General features: G+C 41.6%; 1 protein-coding gene across 1 annotated transcript; it reads left to right on the plus strand.

The window, feature by feature from the left end:
- Positions 1-100: 100 nt before the first annotated feature.
- LOC136425910 (uncharacterized) lies at positions 101-24,338 on the plus strand. Its single transcript, XM_066414836.1, has 5 exons — positions 101-415; positions 13,470-13,654; positions 14,205-14,431; positions 15,078-20,702; positions 21,549-24,338. The coding sequence occupies exons 2-5, from the start codon at positions 13,483-13,485 to the stop codon at positions 21,759-21,761; spliced, it is 6,237 nt and encodes a 2,078-aa protein (XP_066270933.1). The 5' UTR covers positions 101-415; positions 13,470-13,482; the 3' UTR covers positions 21,762-24,338.
- The last annotated feature ends 26 nt before the right edge of the window (positions 24,339-24,364 follow it).

Here is a 24,364-nt window from a genome sequence, read left to right on the forward strand (position 1 = left end):
CAATTCAGAACCATATCTGTAGTGTTTCATACATCTAGAATTCTAGAAACTAGGCTTTATTATAAACAATTCAATTAAATGAATCGTATTGGTCCACCCCTCTTTACACCTGTCGTAGTGGTATCTTCCAGACATGATTACATATTTCGCCGGTGGGCGCATCGCGTTTGTGTGTGTGTGCGCTGTACTGAACACACCGCTATCTTTTCCCGCTGCGCTACAACCACGCACGGTACGTACACATCCACACCGGCGGTGTACCTTCTCGGTCCGCCCGCCGATGTGTGTGTAACACCCCGTAGGATACAACATCAGATGTGGATCAGCCAGCGCTCTAGAGGACTGCGATCTGACGACCCTACGAGCACACGGCGTATGCCGTATCATCCGGGTGGTGGTTCCGTGATAGTGTCAGGTTTGTAAACATGGTTTACGACGTTCGTGTAGATGGGTGACATGAAATGACAGGTGGGCTGACGTGGGGCATTGTTTGCGGCAGGTATTGTTGAAGTGATGGGTCTATAGACACAACAGTTGGGAAACGGTGCTCCCAAAGCGTTCAGAATATAGATGTATAGTAACGAAAAACAGACGCGAAACATGTGTTTTAAAACGGTAGGGTATGTTGCTAGGACTGTGATTTTCATTATCATTGTTCAGATGACGTGGGGTATTGTTTGCTGTAGGTATTTTTTTTCCTACTAGGGATGGGTCTATAGACACAACAGTTGGAAAACGGTCCTCCGGAAGCGTTCAGAACGCAGATGTATAGTAACGACCTAGAGTTTTCAGTAAACGGTAAGGGATGGGGCTAGGGCTGGGATTGTCATCCCTGCAAGGGCCTAGGTGGTCCTAGGTTTGTTGAAGTGATGTTTATATAGACACAACAGTTGAAAACGTTCCTCCGAAAGCGTTCAGAACGCAGATGTATAGTAACGACCTAGAGTTTTTAAACGGTAAGGGATGGGGCTAGGACTGTGATTGTCATTTCTGCAAAGGCTAGGTGGTCCTTGGTTTGTTGGAGTGATGTTTATATAGACACAACAGTTGGAAACAGTCCTCCGAAAACGTTCAGAACGCATATGTATAGTAACGAACAAGAGTTTCAAAACGGTAGGGCATGGGACTAGGCCTATAGGACTGGTTGTCATCTTTGCAAAAGTCTACGGGTGGTCCTAGCTATATGTTTGTTGAAGTGATGTTTATATAGATACAACAGTTGAAAAACGGTCCTCCGAAAGCGTTCAGAATACAAATTCATAGTAACGAAAAACAGGCACGAAACTTGTGTTTTAAAACAGTGGGGCTAGGACCGTGATTTCGTTGTCATTGTTGAGAAAAATTGTATTGCTGAGGCCTAGGAAAGTTCATGTTATGTTTACGATATTGGTCTTTGAAAATTATCGTCGGTAGGGAGGGTTTTGTTTCTGTTAGGCCGAACTTTGATCTAACAAATACCGTTTGATATAAGTGTAAACTGAAATACATCAGAACAATGGTATTTTCAACATCATGTTGTAACTATACGGATATACATTCTATAAGCACAAGTATATCTATAAACTTAACAAAGAAGTACAATGTTTATTTCACATTCTTGCATCAATCTTAATTTGTTAACAAAATGTGAAATACAGGAAGTCTGTAAGAAAATGTACAAGACTGCTTGGAATTCTGCTCTAAATTTCATCACTCACGTGTCAAAACAAACATTTTATGTCCCTTGTCAGCGGTCCACATAAAAAAGGCTAGGGTAGGCAGGTTTTGCTAGGGTCGGTGGGGTAACCGGAAAACGATATTTCTTTCCTAGAACTAAGGATGATGCTATATATTCACAAGCCTGATCTCCAAGCAGATGTTGAGGTTGAAAATCGTAACGTTTTCTGACCATCCTGTAGTAGTGGCCTTTCAGACTTCCATGCTATACGCAAGCCTTGTTTACAAGCAGATATTGGGTAGAAAATAGTAACGTTTTCCGACCATCCTGTAGTAGTGGCTTTTCAGAAAACGTGAATTTTTTCTACCGCTTCATCTGCTTGGATATTGTTATAAAGTGCTCTCTAAAATTTATGACTCAAAATATGCGTGGCCAGTGCTATTACAATTGCCCACATTGTTTACTATATTGATATATAGAATGCTTTTTCATTACCTTCAGTTGCGCGATATCATTAATTTTAGCTCGATATCACACAGTGTTGAGTTTTACCACGTGTTTTTATTTCTGAATCAATGATAATGGTTTATTCATAAATCTTATTATATTGTTGACCGAAATTGTGCATGATACAGATTACAGATTACAAATTAAGTATTTCTATAAAAACCTGTATACATGAACAAAATGATACATGAACAAAATAACAACAGTGGAGGTTTGATATTTGACATCATTTATTTATCACTTGCGTGTGTTTATAATTGTTACATCAAAGCTACATAAATACGCTACATCCTCTTGAGCCTGGGAACATGCTTCGATATAATTAGACCTAAGCTTAACATTCTCCCTGCTGCGCAACTCTGTAACCAATTGGGAATTGGGTACCAAACGGCTACTTCAGAGTGCTATAGGTTAAAGCTTGTATGTTGTGCGAGTGAGTATGGGGAAATAGCGTGCTAGCTGCGACATGTTTTTCAACTGTTATATCCATACTAACAATAGATGTTCTTCCGGAGAATTAAGGTTTTCGCCAGTCAGTGCAAGAACAAAAGAAGAGTTCAGGGTGGCGACTTTGATAGGAGAGATTGCGAATGTTTCAGGTCAAAACACGCTAGTACAGAAAACAAACATTTGTTTGTTTGTATTACATTCCCGGTAAACATAACACATCAGATTTGTACTGAAGAGTACAAGTTGCATATCTGGACATATTTATTTGATCCACTCACACCGAGAAGGACCCCTACTCTTTTCAATAAGAGTGGTGGTTTCTTTTACGTGCTCGTCTCCTCAAACACGGGACCTCCATTTAACGTCCTATCCGAGGGATATGCGCTTGTTTCTATTTTCTTGAGTGGGCGTTTGCCATTAATTTTTTTCTTAATAGTTTTCCTGATATTATACTATTGTTCGAGATGACAGAATAATTGTTCGTCTTGGATGACTAGCTTCCTGAATATCTAAAACTAATTTTTTATTTATTTTGGGTAGCATACATTGCCTAGGGGTATTATTCTCGTTTCTATAACACAGAGTACACTACCAAAATAGATACATTAGGCTTTGTCATGCATTTCATCAAGCATGACTTCTTCAATCCCAGGTTTGTTTTCAATTCTATTCGAGCAGCTTCTAAAATTGATTCCTCATATCGACTTTTACATGGATTTCTTTTCCTCTAATAGACCTTGCGAGCAAGTATGGGTAGAAATAGCTTCGTATACTAGTATTACTGTCTTGTTAGGGATTTTCCTGTGGCTCAACTTATAGCAGTCTCGGTTCAAGCCCCGGGGTCAGGACAGCTCGGTTGGGGCTGTACCGTCTTTCGGAAGGAACGTAAAATGGGGTCCCGTGTTCGATCGAGGAGGTGCCTCGGGCACGTTAAAAAAGGAATGGCTAACAACCCCTCCCTGTAGAAATATACCCTGCTACTGAAACAGCAATAAAACTTGCTACCCTATGTGCCACTAGGCACAACAAGGGACTTAACGAAACGAGTACTGTGTTGTTAAATTGTTTTCGATTGCTGAAATGCTCTCCAGGCTCTAACAGGTGTGCTTGTAGCGCTTGGTTACCCGTCTGGCGCGGTGAGCTTTCGTCTGAATGAAACACAATCCAGCCAGTCTCTGAATAATTGAAATGTTGCATGCGCTCGTATTCAAATGAAATAGATTGCTTTTCTTTGGTATTTCATTTTGGTATTCTATTTTCGTTTCTAAACATGTATGGCGACGTTTTGATAAACAAGTCCTACGCAAAATGTCAACTTAACTAATAATGCACGACAAAGACAGCAAAATAAAAAGGCAAATATCTTAGTAATAAAAGATAAAGAATGGATATAGATACCATGCTATCGAGAGTAGTATGCTTCTGAAATCAGCATATAAAATGCAATGGTCACTTAATTAGTAGTGCATGACAAAGACAGCAAAATAAAAAGGCAAATATCTTAGTAATAAAAGATTAAGTATGGCTATAAATACCATGCTATCGAGAATAGTATGCTTCTGAAATCGGCATATAAAAAGCAAATTCTATTGTTTCAACAGGTTGAATAAGGTGTATATAAATGGATCTCCAATTGATTAATAATCATACGCGTACGCTTTGCTTGTATATCAATAAAACATCCCGGCTTTGTTTTCTTGGAAACGCAATTTCTGACGGAACTTTTCGCACACCCGTGCGGTCGTTGACCTGGGATGACGTCACCAGTTTTCTCTGCACACAACAGGTTATGTCCTACAGATAAGTAAGGTCGTTTGTGATTGGTCAAACAGTTTGTGAGCTAAGGGTGTACCTGTTGATTCCTATCTCTTATGTCAGCATCTCGATAATAGGTGCGTAGGGCAGTCTTCAAGCAGATGTAAGGCTTTTTTGTATGTCGTTTTTTTTTCTCTCTTTCACTGAACCACACGTGGTTGGAGGTTAAAACCCCGCTTGGGTATAGTCACGGTGAGGGTTGCATTAGTCCTTTCGGATGGGGACGTGAAGTCGGTGGCCGCGTTTATGAGGGAGCCTCAAGCGTTAAACCTCTGCACGTTATTTAAGAACACAGAACAGTTATTGAGAATAATAGGGTTGTCATTTTTCCATGCCACCCACGGTTAAAATATGATCTCTACAAACAAAATGGCCGCGCCCAGAATATCACATTCTCAGTTTGGGCTCAAAATCAAGTACAACTTTACTGGAATCTCAGTGTTGCCACTGAATTAAAAACAAGTGTACAATGATTAAGATTCATCAAAAAGAGATTTGCAATGAATCCGCCATTTTGAGACCATGTGTGTTTCTTTTTTCACCTTTAATGCGAAAAATTGGCGCTAAAGTGATGCTGGGTTTGCGCCACTTTGCGAAAGCCTTTTGGAATTAGGCGCACTCCACTGAGATACCCGCATTTACCTAAAACATTCGGGAACCACATATTTAGTTGGAAATTATTCGTGTCATATTCAGATAAAGCTTTTCTACTTCTCATCTTTCTATATATATAACTTCGTCACTATTCAAAGAACGTCTATGTCGAATTTAAGATTACAGGTAGACAAAATGGTAATAACAGACGATCATGACTTATGGCGTCTGCATGAGCGTAAGGAATGACGTCACCGACGTCCAGATACTGTTTACCACACGGATTGTGACGTCATTAGACAAGTGTCGTTTGTCGCTGGAAGGATCAGAGATCGTCTGAGTGATGAGATTAGACTGATACGCAGTAACCGCGAGACATGTTGACAGGACTGCTAACGCTAGTTCACTTTTATTCGTGAATATTTTTCGGAAAGAGTCTTCGAACACTTTCAATGTTCTTAACACTTGAGGCTGTCAGGTTTGCAATTCTGACGGTATTTCTGATGTTGTATTTCAATATATACATAACGTTAAATACCCCGTTTTTAATCACGGAAATAAGTAACCATAACGGATAAAGTTGAACTAGCGTTAACCTCCAAGCAGATGTTGGGGGAGGCTAAATTCCGGCGGTATTTCTGATGTTGCATTTTAGCATATCTCCAAATACCCCGTTTTTAAAAACAACGGATATAGGTAACCACAATGGATAAAGGCGAACTAGCGTTAATCTCCAAGCAGATGTTGGGGTAGGCTAAATCGTTACGTTTCCCGGAGTCGATGCCATTTTCTGTGTTAACCTTTAGCACACTGAAGTAGCCGTTTTGCTTCCAAATTCCTATTGGTTACAGAGTTAGGTAGCAAGGAGAAGATTAAATTCGGCCTCAGCAACATCGAGGGGGCAGTTCGACACAGAAAATGGCAGCTAGAAAAGCGTAACGATTTAGCCTACCCCACATCTGCTTGGAGATTAAAGGAAACCCAAGCAATATTAGGGCCGCAAAATCATAATTTGAAAGTCAATTTATTCAGTCATTTCTAACATGATGATTAATTCAAACAACACTATCACAATGTATAACGACGTCAGTGATGCAAAAATACTACGTTGTTGTGATGTGAGAACTCACTGAAAATTTTCGCCGGGGGTTTTGGTAGGCTCGCGAAACTAAGGGGATCATCGTGCGGCACGGTTTTGCGCGGTTTTAAAATGCTCAAAGTATGAAGTTATTACGCAAATGTGCTAAACAGTGTTAGTTAATGTCATTACCATTAAGATTTCAGCATTTTGTAAATTGCATTTTTGGGCCCAAATATTGCCTTGGTTGCCTTTAATGACTGCCACGTACAGGGTGAAGACTGAATGAAACACGGCGGGAACAGACACCTGTACCTGACGTGTGTCAGTGTGTGCGTAGCCGGATGTTTAGGTTTGGGCCGACGTGCCAACAGGCCAGACTGTGGTAATCCGCTCTGAACGCACGTGCCTTAAAAGGCCCAATATGTAGGATTAGGACAATACAGAAAATAGATTTTCCTACCGTTTCTTAAAGGCCCACTATGTAAGATTAGGACAATACAGAGAGTAGATTTTCCTACCATTTCTTTTCATAATTGTACCCTATTCTTAAGGGAAAAGATATGAGTGTTTTCAATTTTGGGGCCCAAATCTTACATAGTGTACCTTTAAAGGTAAAAGCAAAGTAAGTCATCCTCAACTGAGGTGAAGCATGATGCTTTTTTCGTCTAGTGGTAGTGCAATGCGACTTTGCTACGGCTCACGTTTTCAGGCAAGCACAGCGGGTCACCCCTTCTCTTCTCGATAAGTGTGTTGGGTTCTTTAACGTGCAGAAGTATGGAGCCTGAACTCCAAATATGCGACCACTGGCTTTACGTCCCCATCCCAAAATACTACTGCAACACCTCTCACCATGCCCGAGCGGGATTTGAACCAATCCTATCATCAATCATAGAAAATGCATACTACGTACATGACTATATCACTATATGCCGGTATTGTATAATTATGGCTATCTGTCAATATATATATATGTTTAGGCAGAGGTTAAAAATTTCATCCAAGCAATGATAAACAGCGTGCCCTATATAGTACATGTAATTAGTGTAAAGTGCTGATATTAAATGGCACATTTCAATCTGCATTAGACCCCCGGTACTTGCTAATTGGCAATCATTTTGACGGAAATGGATTCAATTGACAAAAGCTTTTACACATTGGTTAGGCCATACAAAATTACCCATTTGGTGAATGGTTTCACCCACCAAAATTATTTCCAGCTAACTAGTCTTTGGTTACAAACGTTATAATTTTTGCTCAAGTTTTGCCGTCATATTTATAGCTTTACGAATGCAATGGTATGTGTGTTTGAATATTTTCCCGGCATAGAAAATATCTCATACATTTTAATGACTCTACTGTTGAAAATTCTATTTTCTTTCCAACCCCGCTTGGTCACGGTATGATGGGCAGAAGTTGTCCTTTCGGATGGGGACGTAAAGCCGTCGGCCCCGTGTATAATGGAGATTCATGTGTCAAACCTCTGCGCAATACACTTATCGAGAAGAATTGTGGCAAACTGGCGTGCTTGGTTAAAAACGCGAGCTGTAGCAAAGTCACATTGCACGTGGACTACCTGACTTTTAGTCTTGTTCATAGGCATCGCTCTCTTTAAGCCTTTTTCAGTTTTCAAGCCCCCAAACCTAGTTATTGCACTGGTTCGGCCCTATATAGGTTAATTCTCTATTTTAGATCTGTCCTTTGTGATAATGGAAAATCCCAATGTCATCCGATCTCGCGTGCAGAGAGATTAACGGGACACCTGCTCATTTGCATAAAACCCTTTCGAAATCACTAGGTGCCCACGTGACTTTCAACCAATTAGAGTCGCAGATAGGCGTGGATGATAGAACACTTCCGTAGACCATTGTGATAGTAAGAGCTGTTGGTTGAGCAGGTGAGTTTTGTAGTACTGTTTCCAGGGCCTACACGGGCCAGCTCTTCGGCCTCAGGGCCGACATGCCCCCGAGGGAACTTTAGCTCAGCTCCCCTGAGGAAGGTCCTTAGCTGTGTAGGCCCTAGCTGGTTAACAGGCTGGATTACAGGTTAGTGCTGTAAGTACGGCTTACTTGAATCTTGGACAGGTGTCGTATTTTTTTTAATCTCAAGGGCATCATGTTCGGAAGCCTTGCATTTTTAACTTGTCACGGGATGTATAGTAGAAATTAACTTGTTTTTGAAACGAGCACGCTTTCCCATATGTAATGTTTGTTATATCTTTATTTGTAATGTAGGCATAATAAATATAGTTTGAGATATATTTTACTTACAAAAGCTATTAGGTTTCCCAAAATAACTAGCACACTTTAAATCTTAAGTATCCAGCTTCAAATGCTAGTATTTGGAAAGTTCCATAGGGCATTTGGGTTGTTACAAGTCCTGGTTAAACACGTTTTTTGTTTGTTCTATGCATTTCCACGAGTCTTACAGATTTATATTTAGAAATCACAATTCAGGTCGTATGCAACTGATCTATCTATCTATCTATATATGATATAGATTTGTCTATCCATCAATTTATGCCTATGAATGAATGTGTGTATGTATGTACAGTGTGTATGGCATTTCTTTGACTTGTATGTATGTATGTATGTATCTATCTACATGTACGTATCTATCTATCTATCTATCTATCTATCTATCTATATCCCATCCCTCTATCTTTTCTGTGTATGTATTCTCTTTAAAAAGATTGAACACGCGCAAATTCTTCCAACAACCAGGTGTTTTAATGTACTAAAGTAAACATACGATTGTAAAAGAGATCAACTTACATAAACATGGGAACAAATCTCTTGTGGTCACTGAACAATACACGTGTATTACTTTCTACACCAACTATGCCACAATACCTGGGAACACATGCAGCTGATAACGTATTGATTTGTATATAAAAAAGAACAAGGTAGGACTGTGTATCGGTAACATAATTCCACCAGGGTACAAAATTCCGCCCGCCTTAAAAACACACTTTCAAACAGATCTCTAACCCAACGTCACACAGTATAATGCACACCTGTATATCTAAACTGTGCATACCCGGGGGGTGCTACAGTAGAGATCTCTCAAACCCCCCACTGTTTTTCAAGTGGCGGATTTATGTAACTTGGCGGACTAATGTTAATGGAGGTTACACCGGTATCTGTAGAAATTGTTTAGGCCTAAGAACACAGATCCGACAAATACAGTGTAACATTGCAAAACTAGAATGCATTAGGACACTGGTATGTTAACATCATATTGTATATATACAGATATACATTGTCCAAGTACAAGTGTATTTGATAAACTTAAACAAAGAAGTATTTATGTTTATTACACATTTTACATCAATAGTAAAAAGCCTTGATATGTTAACAAATTGTGAAATTCAGGCAATATGCAATAAAATATGCAAGACTTGCTGGATTCTGTTTTGAATTTTCATCAATCGATCGAAATCAGATCGAAAATGTACCTCGCTAGCGGTTGACAAAAAAAAGGCTAGGGTTGGTAGGTTTTTGCTAGAGTCGGTCGGGTAACCGGAAAAAATAAATAAACATAATTTTCCCTAGGCCTTAGGTACAGATCCGGACCTGAATATGAAAATGTACTTGTACCTGAACACGCTAACAAACTACGGATACCATTTTTTAAACCAGATCCGTACCTGTACCTAAACAGTGCCCTGCACCTAAAATGTATATGTACACATTTATTATATTTTCTTTATTTATTTATTCGGGTTCACAGATTAAAAGTCTGTGAGGAGCCGGCAACAGAAACCTGATTTCTCTACAGGGCCGGCTCCTCACATCCCTAATACAAGGGTCTCACTGTTACAAATGTAGTTACCAGTGCAATGCCAATGAAAAAAAAAAAACAGTAAAATTTCTGTCAGATATGTTATGATCATCTATTATTGTGAATATAGCAATTCTTATGACATCTGAATGATTTTACAGTTAGGAAATACGGTCAGGAAAGAGTCCTATCCCCATAATTTCAATACGTCCTCTCAATCAAATTCTCTTGTATCCATCTTTTCTTATATACGCAGCTCTATATAGAAAATCTTTTTGGTCACACCAAAGGCCCTTATTAGAATGGCCCTAAGAGGCTTAATTTCTGGCGCTTATTTTGTCTGAATCACCAAGCAACAAATGTTGTTTTGCTCCCAACAAACGACCATCAGCCTGTACTGTATCCATTTAAAAAGAAAACCCAGCGCCATTAGATATCATATTATGTTACAGTCTAATTTCCTTTCATGTCTTGTATTATTCACGTTTTATTCTTAATATAGTTCGCCGGTAGGTCATTCAAGTCGATGTCTTGCGTCTTTGGGCTTAATGCAAGCGTCATCGTAACCATAGCAACCGGCAAGCGCCGCTTGGTGAAATTTGAGGCAATTTTTAGTCTCATAAGCTGTTGCTTGTATGATATCATACATGACCTGTGCAATGTATATGAAACACGGTAAATGAATTGGTTTTAAAGTTTTGGTTTTCGTTGTGTTCCAATTTATTGTGAACACATTTCTCACTTATCATTATCAATATCCATTTGCTTTTTATGATTTTTCTGTACAATTGAATTTCTATTTCATGTCCTAATTTATATTCCATATACTTGTTCCATGGATGGTTTGTTGAGTTTATGTTAGTATTTCTGTTCTGTATCTTGATTTGTTATGATTTTGTAAAGGGCTCCCTTGGAAATCAGTTACTCAGTTAACTGAATGGATTACCCTAAAGTTTCATAGATTAAAACAAAATTAAAAAAAGGAAATTAATTTGGACTTTTCTGTTTCTTCAGCAAAATATTCATGAATGTAGATGCCATTTGGTGATACTAGTACCTAAATAAAAGGGAAAGGGAAATGGACCAAGAAAATTATATTGTAAAAATATGAACGGCGGTAAAAGACATTTGTAGAATTCTGCTGTAGCTGACCAAAAATTATGCATTCATAATTCATAATATGACATTTATTATGGCGTGCAGTATAGAAAACATCAGTAAGTTCTAACGTGCTTCGATGTGTGAACATACTTAGTTTTGGATATTTCAGTCATATATAGTACACTAGTAGTTGACATTTGTGCTAGAAGGAGAATATCGCATATGTCCCGACATGCTTAGCGAATGGATGATACCATTTGTGTCGGTGGTGTTTTTAAACAAGGTGACAACGTCCATTCTTAACCCACCGTTGCTGGGATAGAGGTAAGAGGTAGGCATGCGGTTTCTATACCAGAGCTATTATACAAAACCAAGGGAACACATTTCCATGGGTAAACTTCCTGTCGCCTTGGAAACGTGTAACGTAAGTAGGCATTTTGTTTGATGTGTAGCTACTGTAACGTCCAGCTTTTAACGTTACTGCAGTTGTAGTTAGGGATACATAGTAACAAAGCAAAACCTACACAGTATTTTTTGGTGCACATTTTATACTATGATAACGCTATCGTGGAATAATTAGTATATCGTGCCGAGTCGGAAGTGAATGGAGAGGGGGCGTCTATTTTTACGCCTGAAATATGTCACCATTTTCAGACCAGATTTTAAGGTATCTATTTATTCATTGATATTAAACCTGGTTCTACCAGTCTTTTCCTTTAGTCACTGACAAAAGACAACAGATGCTGTCTGAAACGTCTGACTGTTTCAAATTATTTTTAGCGATTCTAATGTATTTTTTTTTTTTTACTTTAACCCTTTACAGACAAGTAAGTATTAAATAGAACCCCAGCAAATATGAAGAATTACGAAAACAGACAATTTCACGTTAGGTGTCTGCATCGTCAGGGTCGTATTTGTATTACGTGCAGTGGTGTTCTATGTGCGCATGCACACGTGTTTTACTTCCCCTTTGCTCTGTCCCTAGTGCTGAAAATAGGGTTATTGTACGGCGTGCGGTTTTGGCCAGACTGCGAGGCCGCCCGCTGTCTTCTACTCTAGCATCTGCTCGACAACCATCGATACCACTTCAGTACTCATGACTAATGCGTTTGAAATAAGTCAAGAGTACACTTAACAGGCTTTCGCTCGCTGGGTTAACCAAGGACACAGCGCGTTGCTATGTCAAACAAATGCACTTTTCGTTTCAAAGGTCCACGTGCATTTGAAACACGTGTTAAAGTGTCAAGCAGCAATACAAATGCATTATGCGGATGATACGACATGTCGTGTAGAGTGTAGTGTTAAAGGAGTTATACCAATTATGCAGATATGAGACTAATTTGCAATTGCATAATTGATTAAAAGTGCCAGAATTCATTTAAGTGATAAATGGTAGTAATTTCATATGTGTGACGTGTGTAAGTTAGTTAAAGGTGTACATAGCCATACAAATATATGTAAATGTAGGAGTCATTTGAATAATCAAAATATTTCATAGAGATATGATGTCCCCGAACTCCAATTATATGCTGTTTTTGTTTTCTAGTTTGCTGATTAGTTTTTGACAGCGGTCCAGTCTATTTCCCAAATGCCTAATTAAGGGTGCAGGCATATAGCATAGACTGGTCGGCTGTCGATGCCCGATATAGCAATCGGAATATTGAATACAATAAAAAAAAGCACATATTAAACAAAAGAATCCCAGCGATGGAGACTGCTATTGAGACTAGTATTTCAGCACACATTCTACAGAACACCTGCATTTAAGTAAAGGGTATGGGAAGGTTGCGTGACGTTAACGCCCACGGTAGCATTAGAGCGATGCGTTTGATGCCATCTCGTTTTAACCGAGATGGCGGGCGATAAAAGGGCACCCAATCTGTACCTAATAAATGGAATCATCCCTGATATGTCAGCCCTTTGACAACAATCAGCAGTATTCATTACCAAAAGGATGTACGTCCATTTGTTTCTATGGGGCACTAGAAATGGTAATTTGTCCCTAGGCAGGTAAAGAGAGACACGCTAGGGTAGTCTCATAATTTCAGCATCTTTTACAAACGAAAACGAATAGGTGGCACTCTACACTGTGCGAAATCTATTCTTTAAGAATGCCTTAAAGTGTGCGTGAAGGTTGGGTTTTTTCAAGAAAGTTAGACTTTAATTATGCTTTACGTGTGACTTAGATATCAGATTTAGTATACAATGTAATGCTAGATTCCTAAACGCTGAAGCAGGGGTTTTGCAACATTTTATATGTGAGATAAACCATCGCTGAATAAAGACGGGGGACGCTACAAACTACCTGCTACATTTGATACACTGCTCAATGAGTGACGTATATGCAATCTGCATAAAGTTACATAATAGGAGTGGAGGATTCATTCATTGACAAAGTCCGGTATAGTTTTTGCTTGTTATTGCTTAGTGATATCATATCGTGCTTTATTTTGTACTAATATCAAATAAACAATTTTTTAGCAGGTAACGAAACGCGATGATGGCTCGGAGGAGGAAGAGATCCACGCTGTGGGACGTCTTGCTGAGGTACCTGTCTGGTCTGGTGTACTTCCTCAGCTGCCTCAACCCTCTCCACTACCTACCGCAGGGCTTCACAGAGGCGCTCAACGGCAAGTGGTCGGAGTCTGTACTGGCGTTTTTCCAGACCGGTAAGACTTTGGCGTTTTTTTTAGAAGGCTAGCGCTGAATGCGGCTTCAAACTAAGGAGCAGGATACGCCAAAAATTGTTACTCAAGCATAGTTGTCAGTGACTAAGGAGCAGCATATACCCCTAATATACCCCTCTAGAAAGTCAGCCAATCAGATACACCTTTCATGTTGTTTGAGGGAATTAACAGCCAATCACGTTGCCGACTACGGCCAAGAGGCAGCGTGATTGGCTGGTACTTAATATTTGAAATTCAACGAACTGTTTGAAGGTGGCGAGGGGGAGGCAGTGGGAAGAGAGGGCCAAGGGATCAAAGGCCTGTGAATTTGCGTCTTAATGAGTGATCAACACTCACTAGTTAGTGGACAATATGCCCGGGTAGATAGGGCATTTTCTGTATGTTTCTGACTATGGGTAGGAAAAAACCCGTCTTCATGTCTGGCAGAGGTCCGCTTGAATGGAATGTCTTGAAATGATAACATTGGTGCCTGTGTATTGATATAGCTACCAATGAAATATCTACAAGTTTTGTGGTCGCTTTTTCTCTGCAGAAACCTCCCGGAAGCGCCAGCTGCTCCGATGGGTCCAAGAGAAGGTTCCGGATAAGCACCCCCGGGACTGGACGGGCTCCTGGGCGGACGGCACCCTACTGTGCGCCCTGGTGGAGGCGCTGGTTCCCGGGACCTGTCCGCGGTACGACCTGCTCAACCCCTCCCAGGGACTCAACAACGCCCGCCTGGGACTCAAGCTGGCTGAGCGCAACCTCGGAGTGGCGCAGGTAGGGACAGGATACGAACCAGACTAACTACGTCGGCTATAGTTGGGAGTATTATATGCCGGGGGAGTTTGGCCACCACGGCGTTTCAGGCGCTCCGGAGGGGGAAATTGTAACTTCCTGCGGACGTACCTTCCTGATCAAGTATACCCCTTTTTAGCGAATTGTACGATTCATACCCGCATAGGAAGGTCTGGTGGAGACTAGGGGCAGGATACAAGGCTTCGTTGCACACCCCACTGGCCTTTTTGGTCATTAAGTGCAAGTTTCTGATTGGAAACAGAGATCTGATGACCGTCCAAGCAAAATATTAGAACCAGTATACAATCAGAACACGGTATACAATCACAAAAAGAAGGCTTGGTGGGGTTTGCAACGGAAGCTATCGGGATACTAAAATCTGCTCGGTGTTCTTAGAAACGTCGTCACAAAGTTCTTGTAAGCATTTGAACTGAATAGATACAAATTGAAAACTGCAGTGGTTTTGCCCCTAATCGAATAAACCATTGTGATAATGTTTTATACGTACTATGAAGTAGTGTGGTCTTAAAATGCAGACGTCGTAACTGTATTGGAAAAATCATTATCTGATTTGTGTTTGGTGTTTCCGCTAAATTATAGTATAACTCCTGAGATCATTTCTTCACAGCTCATTGCCCCAGAAGAGATCGCTGACTCCAGACTGCAGTCGTCCGACCGCCTGGCCCGGTACGTCTCCCGCCTTCGCCAAGTGAGCATGCGCATGGAGAGCCCCAACGGCCAATCAAAACGCGTCGTCAGTCCCCAGGTTTCATTGGACGACACGGTTGTTCGAGACATCTGTACCGTCAGCGGTAGCGGACTAACGACCGCTGAGGTCAACCGGGAGGCAACGTTCAACATCTTCGCCCGAAGCGACACCATCATTGACTTTGAAGTTCAGATCAAAGTGCCGACAGGACAAGTAACGTCAGAGAGAGTACGTCAGAGGGCAGGACTAAGCGTGGAGACGTTTAACCAGATTTTCCTGGAACACAAACGTAAGCACGTGATCCAGACCCGGACCAATCAGAAGGGGAGGCCCAGACCCAGGAGAGAGCAAGACACTGACAAAGTCTACGTAGGGTTCGTGTGCACACATGATGGGTTCTTCCAAGTGGGCTACACGCCGAAGAAAGCAGGGTTTCACCTCATTACAGTTCTCTGGATGGGGAGCCCAGTGGAGGGCTGCCCCTTTAGAGTACGCGTACAAGACTCCTCATTGGAGAAAAACAAAATGGTGATGTTTAAAGACCAACAGGAGATCACGACTCCCAAAACAGCTCGACGGGCTGGAGGCTCCGAATCTACAGAGCGATTTCCGGCAGAGGTTCCAAAGGACGACGGGGGGAGGCCCGTCCAGCAGTCATCTACGACTGGAAGTGAAGCGGGCGCACCAAGTGAGGATAGCGGGTACGTCGGAGGTACGTACCGGCGAAGAGTCGTGAAGCAGCCGTCGGGAGGATCCGACTCAAGCACACAAGAGATGAACGAAAGGAAGAAAACTTTGATCAAACAGGGTTCGGGCAACCAGGAACAATCTGGTGACTCAGATGTTTCAGAGGGCGCGTTCAGGAGACGAGTCATCCGACAAGAGTCCAGCGGTAGCGTCGATGTTTCTGACTCAGAAACAACAGAGCCCAAGAAAGGTGGGCAGCGGGCAGCCAAGATGGAGCGGCAAAACTCGGCGTCCGGAATCGTGACAAAGAGAAAGGTTCTCAATATCACGGTGATGGGAGAAGACATCAGCGATGCTTCCCGTCGAGCAAGCATCTTCAAAAGCAGCAGCTCACATTCTCAAGGAAGCTTCATGTCACAGCAAAGTAGCGACAAGGTGGACCAAGCAGGAGACGAGACCAAGGGCGTACGTTGGAAGAGTGTCAGTGTAGAAGACAAAGCTGGCCAGTGTGGCACAAAGGAAGGTACCCATGGGAAGAAGAAAGAAGCAGGATGGCAAAAAGAGTCAGCAATCGAAGCAATGTCTAAGAAGCTGTCAAGTGAAGTTATTGTAGATTCCTTTGGGGAGTTGGCTGTTAAAGTGCGGTCTAAAGGTCTCGATGACGAAGCCGTGAAAGCTCGCCGACGAACACTTATGAAACAATCCTCTCTGATACCATACCTAAAGGAGGAAGGGCCATACGTCATTCCTTCTCGGGTACAAGATACACCTCAGAACTCACACCCAAACGTGACGGTATCGGAGAACAAACGGCAGAAGCTTGTACATCAGTCATCACTTATCCCGTACCTGAAAGAAAATGGTCAGCCTGATGAGATCAACAACACTTCATCAACAGATACAGCAGAATCTCCCAAACATGATGACCAGGGAACAGTTCTACCAACACAGGCGGCACCAAATGAGCCACACGCCCCCAGAAAGTCTGCAACAGCTTCGCGACACCGTGTTCTTACACGGCAATCCTCGCTGGTGCCATACATGAAGAGCGCATCGGATGAAGGACTTACAGCTTCTTCGGACCAGTCGACAAGGCAACTTCAAGAAACTCCAGAAATTCCTGTTTTCTTAGAGAGCACACCAATGCAGAAAGTTCCAAAGGATGATAAAGGTGAGACACGTGATGACCAAAGAAACACAGAGAAGCGGCCAGTACCCAAAACAACTCGTAGATTGGTCAAACAATCGTCCCTTATCCCTTACATGAAGTTAGCGAGTGTCATGTCGGAAGCTGTGGAAGAATCACCCGAAGGTTTCTTAGAAAGCAACGCCGCCACAGGCTCAATTGGAAGTGAATATTGTCTCGAAATAGACGTAGTATCGTCTAGCATCGCAAGTGATACAAGCCACAAAGAGGAGGACCCTCTGTCACATGATAGGCTACTATCGCTGCAAGAGTTTCTCGCTATGACCATGGAAGCACCAAACGGCATGGGCTCGTCTTCTCAAATAGAGGAGGGTGCTTTCGTAACAGGACCGCAAAAATCAACCAACTTAAGACCAGTTATGGTAACAGATGATACATTGATGTCTCTTAAGGAGTTCCTGTCTCTTAGCATGTTCGATCAAATGCAGGCGATCAACCTTATGCAGAAAAGCAGACACCAGACAAAGGTTTCAGTGGAGTTAACTGAAGAATGCACCGATCTGAACACAACTCTTGAAGGTACAACCGAAGAAACACTGCTGTCGTTGAAAGAGTTTCTAGCGATGAGGATTCAGGAAGCTTCCGTTAAAGAAACCTTTCTCCAAACGGCCGAAGCAAACGGATCTCAGCAACCAGAAGCAATGAGAGAAGTCTCCGATGATGCGTTGATAACACTCAAAGAGTTCCTCTGGCTTCGGGACATTGCAGAGAGGAATCAACCAATGTCAATCTCCAAAGAAGCCTCACAAGTGCAACAACATGCGGAAACAAACATCTTTAATGACCACGAGGATGAAATCAAGACACGGTCTGATCAGATATCTCAAGAGCTACCCGAACTAACGGTTGGAGGTTCTGAATGGAAATATGACATCAAGAGTTTCCAGAATCCGTTTGTTACGAATCTGTTGACGATAAACACACCACAAGACGAGTGTCAAAACACCCAAGAAGATCTGCTCATGGGTTCGTTAGATGTCTTCGACGAGAGAAACAAAAACAGCTCAAACGTTTTTAGTACAGAACAATCTTTAGAGCATCATTCAGGTAGTAGTCAACCATTATGGTCACAAGTGAAACAAGAAGAGAGGGCAAAGGAAAATGAACTGAATGTTGTACATGATCTCATTGACATAGGTTCTGGTGAGAACACATTGCCGCCTGTGCAAGATGCTTCATCACTGGATACAAACACTGTCGAATCGTCAAAGGCAGAAGACCAAGGAAAGAACGGCCCAAGTCGAAGGAATGGCCAGAACAGAGCTACCCTCACGCGACAGTCCTCACTTGTACCTTATTTAAAACAGGCTGAAGAAAGGGAAACTTCGGCGCCTGCTAGCAAGGAGCTATCTGGACATAAAGACTTCTTGTGTGATGTGATTACCGAAACGGAAGATGCTGAAAGAAGTTGTATCAGCGACCGACCGTCAGTTTCAACGCTAGTCAAAAACTGGGAAGAGGTGACGAGAAGTGCAGATGACATGGCATCAGGACAATATCAAATGAATGACATCCCTAGTAATGGAAGCAATCTTACCGCAGACGATAGTGTCATTGTCGGAAAAGCGTCGTTATTAGAGAATCCATTAGACGGCCTGGAATCAATCGTATTCAGCGGAGACAGGGATCGTGAGGAAACATTTTCTATTGTCGCTGACGTACAGATTGAAGGAGAAGAACATGGTGGTCACATGAACGTACTTAACACTATAATGGCTCAACTAAATCACGTGGACTCTCCTGTGACAGGCGTAATGTATGATTCCGATCTGGATAATATGGACATGAACCAAGAATGGATGATTATTGATACTGATCCGACCTTGCAACCGAAGAACATAACACCCGCCATGACGGACAATGAGGCAAGTAGAAGAATGACTGTCCGATACAGAAGTGAAATTCTTGTGGACATAGGCAGTGAGTATGAACTAGAGAGTCGAAGAAAATCACCAGTTGCGGACGAAGAAACCAAAGGTGAAGAAATGTCTTTAAATGGTGGCGGTCTTGTTAGACAGAAGGGAAATCAGCACGTCAAGTCAGCGTCAGAGAGGAAGATGTCGTTCATGGCAGATGACGGAAACTTTCCGTCACTTTTCGTTACGACTGTAGATGATCCGCATGGCGAGGATGTCCAAAATACCGCAGGAAAAGTGCCAACGACATCGTCTGATGGAATCGTGGGACAAGGCAGCAATCAGATAAACTCATCCTCATCATCACTGTTGATGATGGTTCCAAATACCGGAACCGGAAATGGTTCTACCGGTGATGGTGACCAAGTGTCGTGCCATTGGAGCGTCATGTCGGCAGAGCCGACCAATCAGAACAGTGCCATCCAGTTCAAACCTGTTGAAAACTCAACCGCCTTTCTGCCACCTGCACCTAAAGACGTGCACTTTCAAAGCATTTTTCAACAGGAAAGGGGACAACCAGGAATGATGTACCGAAACTCGTTAACACTGGAGGTTAACCAAGATCACGAAAACAGCACCCAACAGTCTGACGGAAACATGTTACGCGCGGAACCACACAGACATGAAAGAAGACGAAGACCAATCCGCGAATCCTTCCGAAAAGCTGTAGTGGATAAAGAGGACGAAATCCCAGACGACTCAAGCCACGTGCTAGTCAGTGACTGCATCGAGAGAGACGCTCTGAACTCTGGATATGTAGACTCGTATCCCCTTCGTTCGCCAACAAGGGTTGACTGTTCACACAAGTCCCTTCAAGTTCACTCGCACCAAATCCGTAAGGAAACCGGTTACCAGGAAAGTATGAGAGAGGATGTTAGGAGGAGACAAGGGGCTATAGGGGGTGTCAGTAGTATACGGAACCTCCTTCGTTCGGTTGACGAAAAGGTGTCCGAACTGTCCGACATTGCCAGCGAAGTCATGCACAACTCCTCGCAGCACAGAAACTCTCTTGCCGAAGCGCTTCGCGCTGCAGCTCGGAAAACATCGGGAGAGCTCGGGGCTTTCGACGACGACGACGACGTGGCCCGAAGAACGACTCGGCAATCGACCGACGATAGCGGCATATCTGACGTGACAATCTACGTGGACGGGAAGGGGCCATACACGTGGCAAGAAAGACACAACATTTCGTCTTTAGAGGACAGAATCCCTTATTGGCTGCTTAACGACAATGAGTCGGATTCTAGTTTTTCCCCTGATGGCCTCCGCGTCCCAAATGAGTCGCTACGGGCCAGTAAAAGTGACTCCGAATGCGTGATACGTCGTCCCGAGAGGACAGGTATCCCGGAAAGTGGACCGGACTGCCGAAGACGAAGCAACGTCTCACTACCAGACACAGAGAGCATGCATGATTTCACCGCCCAACTTGCGACCAACGATACCTTCGCTAACATGAGGCCGGCAGGGCGCCGTTACCTTCCCGGCGAGTCCGCCTCGATACGGGCCAGTCGTCAGAGCTGGGCGGGCTTCCCTCACAGCATCCCGAGACAGTTAGCCTTCTCGCCGGGAGGAGACGGCTATGAGGCCGGGGACGAACCCAACGAGGAAGACGAGGGTGACCTCGGAGACAGGAAGGCGGATGGGCGGAGCAGATCGCGTGTCCTCGCGTCCAGGATCCTGGCGTTCGGCCCGGGGCTAGACCACGGCTTCGTCGGGGCCAAGAACAACTTTCAGGTATGATCGTTAGCTTAATAGATCATGGTTTTACTTTGATTGTGAGAAATCCCTTTCCCTGATGAATAGCATTTTGGCGACGCCTCAAAGGCGAAGCCTGTAGTATAGTATAGCATTGTTGGTCTTATGCCATGTCGCCTCATACAAAGTGTCAATGTCTTTTGTTCTTTATTCCACTCAGTTCAATCTGAAGGCTGCTCTTTATCTATCATAGCACCTCCCTCAACTTGATATCCCAGTTTAGGTCTATCATACACCTAGAAAACATGTTTGTATCGTGTAGTGCGTGCCCATTTTCTGCCAAAAAAAGTGTTCTAAGTTTGTCCCTCTTATAAACTAAATAAGATCTATGTTCTCCTACTTTCAGGTCAGGAAGGATCTTCGGCGACATTCTATAAGTCTTGTGTAGATCTTGAAGAAAGTTATAGAGGTTTTACCGAAATAATTATAGTCTATTCAAATTTCCAGATTGCCAAACGACAATCTAATAACTTTGTGGGTTGCTGAATTTGCGCTCTGCATTGAGAGATGCAAAGTGCAGAAACGTCTGCAATACGCCTTGTTGCACTTCAATCAGATTTGCAGGAAACTTGATAACTTTTTTTTGCTCTAAAATCAACACGGTGAAATTTGAAAATTGTTAATCCTCACTTACATTGCACAATGGCTTCTTGCACAACTTATCTTTCTGAACGCTTCTCCTGATTTCTTTTTCCTTCAAAATGCTGTATCGATCACTTGGCGTCTTGAAGTATACTCTTCAGCTTTCCTTCTGAATTTGTCTCCATCTTAGTGATAACGTAAACGTCATTTGAAACATGGAGACCGTTTGATTTTGTGACGTAGGTATCAACTAGGAATGCTGGGAACGGCGCCCTAAACGTGTCCCTTGTGGGCCCTCGCAAGAACACCGTGGCGGAAGTCAACGTCATCTATACCGGAGATGACCTGTACGAGGTCATCTATGACGTCACGCAACCCGGATATTACGTCCTCAGTGTCAAGTGGATGGACAGGAACGTACCCGAAAGTCCGTTTATTGTGAAGGTATCATACTGATGTTCTATGAAACTATAGTGCGAGACCACCATGTAATATTTTAGTTCTCGTCATCTTTCAACATGTAAAATACAAACAGAAACATTGCTCCATTGTCGCATGTGTATATGATAATACTTTATGCAATAGTCATTCCAAATTGTAATATAGACTTTCTGATAGCACCAACTTGTACCGATGTCTTTTATGTCTTTAGTCTTGGTAGAATCATGGTTTTGTGAAACAACAATTGACAAAATTCAAAAGTTTAATAACAACACCCGACGTTCGTATTAAAGCACTTCGCACCTTGAATGTGTAAATAGATATGATGATCACTGATAATTCTACCTAATCAATCAATCAATCAATCAATCAATCAATCAATCAATCAATCAATCAATCAATCAATCAATCAATCAATCAATCAATCAATCAATTAGGCTGGGCTCGTGCAATAAAATGTACAAAGTGATTTTTGATAGAGAACGACTGCTTTACTTACTTATATGATAGTGACATTTTGAATTGTATTGTGACCACTATGACATTAAAGTGATTGTTTTCTGTAAATCCTGAAAATTACGGAATATACTATAATATTACATGGTTTCTATATAAAGAGATCAGTCAGAGAGTGGTAACTTGAGACATGTGGTAATGTAATTTGTTATGAACAATAATAGTCAACTTATACATATCATCTGTACAGTAAATATATCTCTGTTAATACTTCAAGTATACGGTGAAGAAGATATCCTTTAAAATGGCGCTGGCGTCAGAATTAGAAATCGTAGTAGAAAAAAAATTATATTGGAGCTGAGTGTATCGTACGGTGCATGTTGTACTTATGAGCCACCGTAGTATCAAACTCTCCAACCCAAGTAGTTGCGAAAGAGACTAACTTTTTCTAGGTCTTGTACAGTTTTCTTATGCTCTCTTTTTAGCATGTAGAAATCATCGTTTGCATTTGCCAACAGATTTACGGGGAATGGTCTGTTCAAAATATACCGATCCCGAAGTCCAACGCGCCCTTAGCAACACCCGGTGACGCCTAGCAACCGAGACAAAATGGCGGCGGTGACCAATGGTAGTCACGTGACTAAATTTCACTCTCTTTCCAACCACAAACCAATCCGAAGCAACGTTAAGAAAACCGCATGCAAATTCTTGATTATGATTGACAGTCAGGATCGGTCTATTTCGGTGAAGTAATACTATTACCGAGCGCTGAACAAAATCAAAAGCAACAGTTGTATCATATTGATTATATTGACAGAAAATAATCACAGCATTTTTAACAATGGTTAGTTTTCAGTGTTACATGTATTAATCATTCTATTGTACAATATGTTATATGTTTAACTCAATATCTATTGTATTATTACAATATCATAAAGCATGATGAAATGTTTGTTGTACAATGCAGGAATACAGTAAGCATTGCTCTAGCCTAGAGTGCCTTCGATAAATGATAATTATAGTAATGTTTTTTTGCATATTTTTGCCTACATGCGCTAAATGCAGTAGTTTACTATTACCTGAAAGGCTCAAGGTAAAGTATGAGTACTTGTAACGTTGCTAGTGAACAGTGGGAAAAACAAAAACAACTAAAGCTATGCTATTGTTACAAACTTAAACATATAAAGCTATGCTATCATTTAATCTGTCGTTTATATGTATCTTCCCTCTGCTTAAAACACGTGCATACGGATTCAGAAAGAACTTGCAAACGAATTTAAGGTAAGACTAGGGGATAAATTTAACATTTTGAGATTATCGTGAATCAAACTATGTGGACGTACCGTGTTTTTAGAACTGCAAGACTTCTTTGTTTCTCTCTTTCGAAAATTTGTTTCATTTGAGGGAAATCTTTTGAGATACCCTAAGTTATCAACTGTACCTCGAGCCGATAGATAAGCGTATGTTTTGTTTTAAATACATAATTAGGATATCAACTATTTATTGATATGTTCATTGAAAACACAATTTGCGATATATATATACAGGCTTAAGGTAGTAATACGTTATCAGGGTTTCAAGTTTTCAATACGGTTCTGTGACGAATACATGCATGAAATTAACATAATAAGTTCGCATAGCAGTTGCTCGTTATATAAATATTGTAAACATACAATTACTATTATATGTATGATAACAGTTATCATTATTCTAGACAGGCCTAGGTATATTGTTAGGACAATCGTTTATGATGAATTTGACCCCTTTCTGTCATTTTTTCCCTTGCGACTCACCCTGCTTTTTTTGTGACACTCAAACTTTTACCTATATTTTTATTACCTTTCCAATACTTCCTACACCAACCCCTGTATGTCAAAGTCCCATAATGTTGCATTTTTTGTGCAACAGTTTTCCCTGTTGTTATTCGTATGTATGCAGATATAAATGGCGTATTGCGTTACAGGTCATATACCAATGATATCACTGGTTATAACATATCATTGAGCATGTACAATTAATAAAGAGGAGGACAAGATATGTAAAGTAATAAAGGTCTTGAAGCAATAAGAAGAGGTTTCTTCATTTCCTGTATTCAGTAAGTTTTCAAACATGTAACTAAAACATAATAAAATTCTACTGAACGAGAAAGGTTTGTAGCTTCA

This window comes from Branchiostoma lanceolatum, chromosome 19, assembly GCF_035083965.1.
Source record: "Branchiostoma lanceolatum isolate klBraLanc5 chromosome 19, klBraLanc5.hap2, whole genome shotgun sequence".
Classification (NCBI taxonomy): Eukaryota; Metazoa; Chordata; class Leptocardii; order Amphioxiformes; family Branchiostomatidae; genus Branchiostoma; species Branchiostoma lanceolatum.

Coding starts and splice junctions, on each gene's coding strand:
- LOC136425910 (XM_066414836.1), top strand. CDS start 13,483: ATGATGGCTCGGAGGAGGAAGAGATCCACGCTGTGGGACGTCTTGCTG. Junction 14,432..15,077: donor GCAACCTCGGAGTGGCGCAG/GTAGGGACAGGA, acceptor ATTTCTTCACAG/CTCATTGCCCCAGAAGAGAT. Junction 20,703..21,548: donor GGGCCAAGAACAACTTTCAG/GTATGATCGTTA, acceptor TTTGTGACGTAG/GTATCAACTAGGAATGCTGG.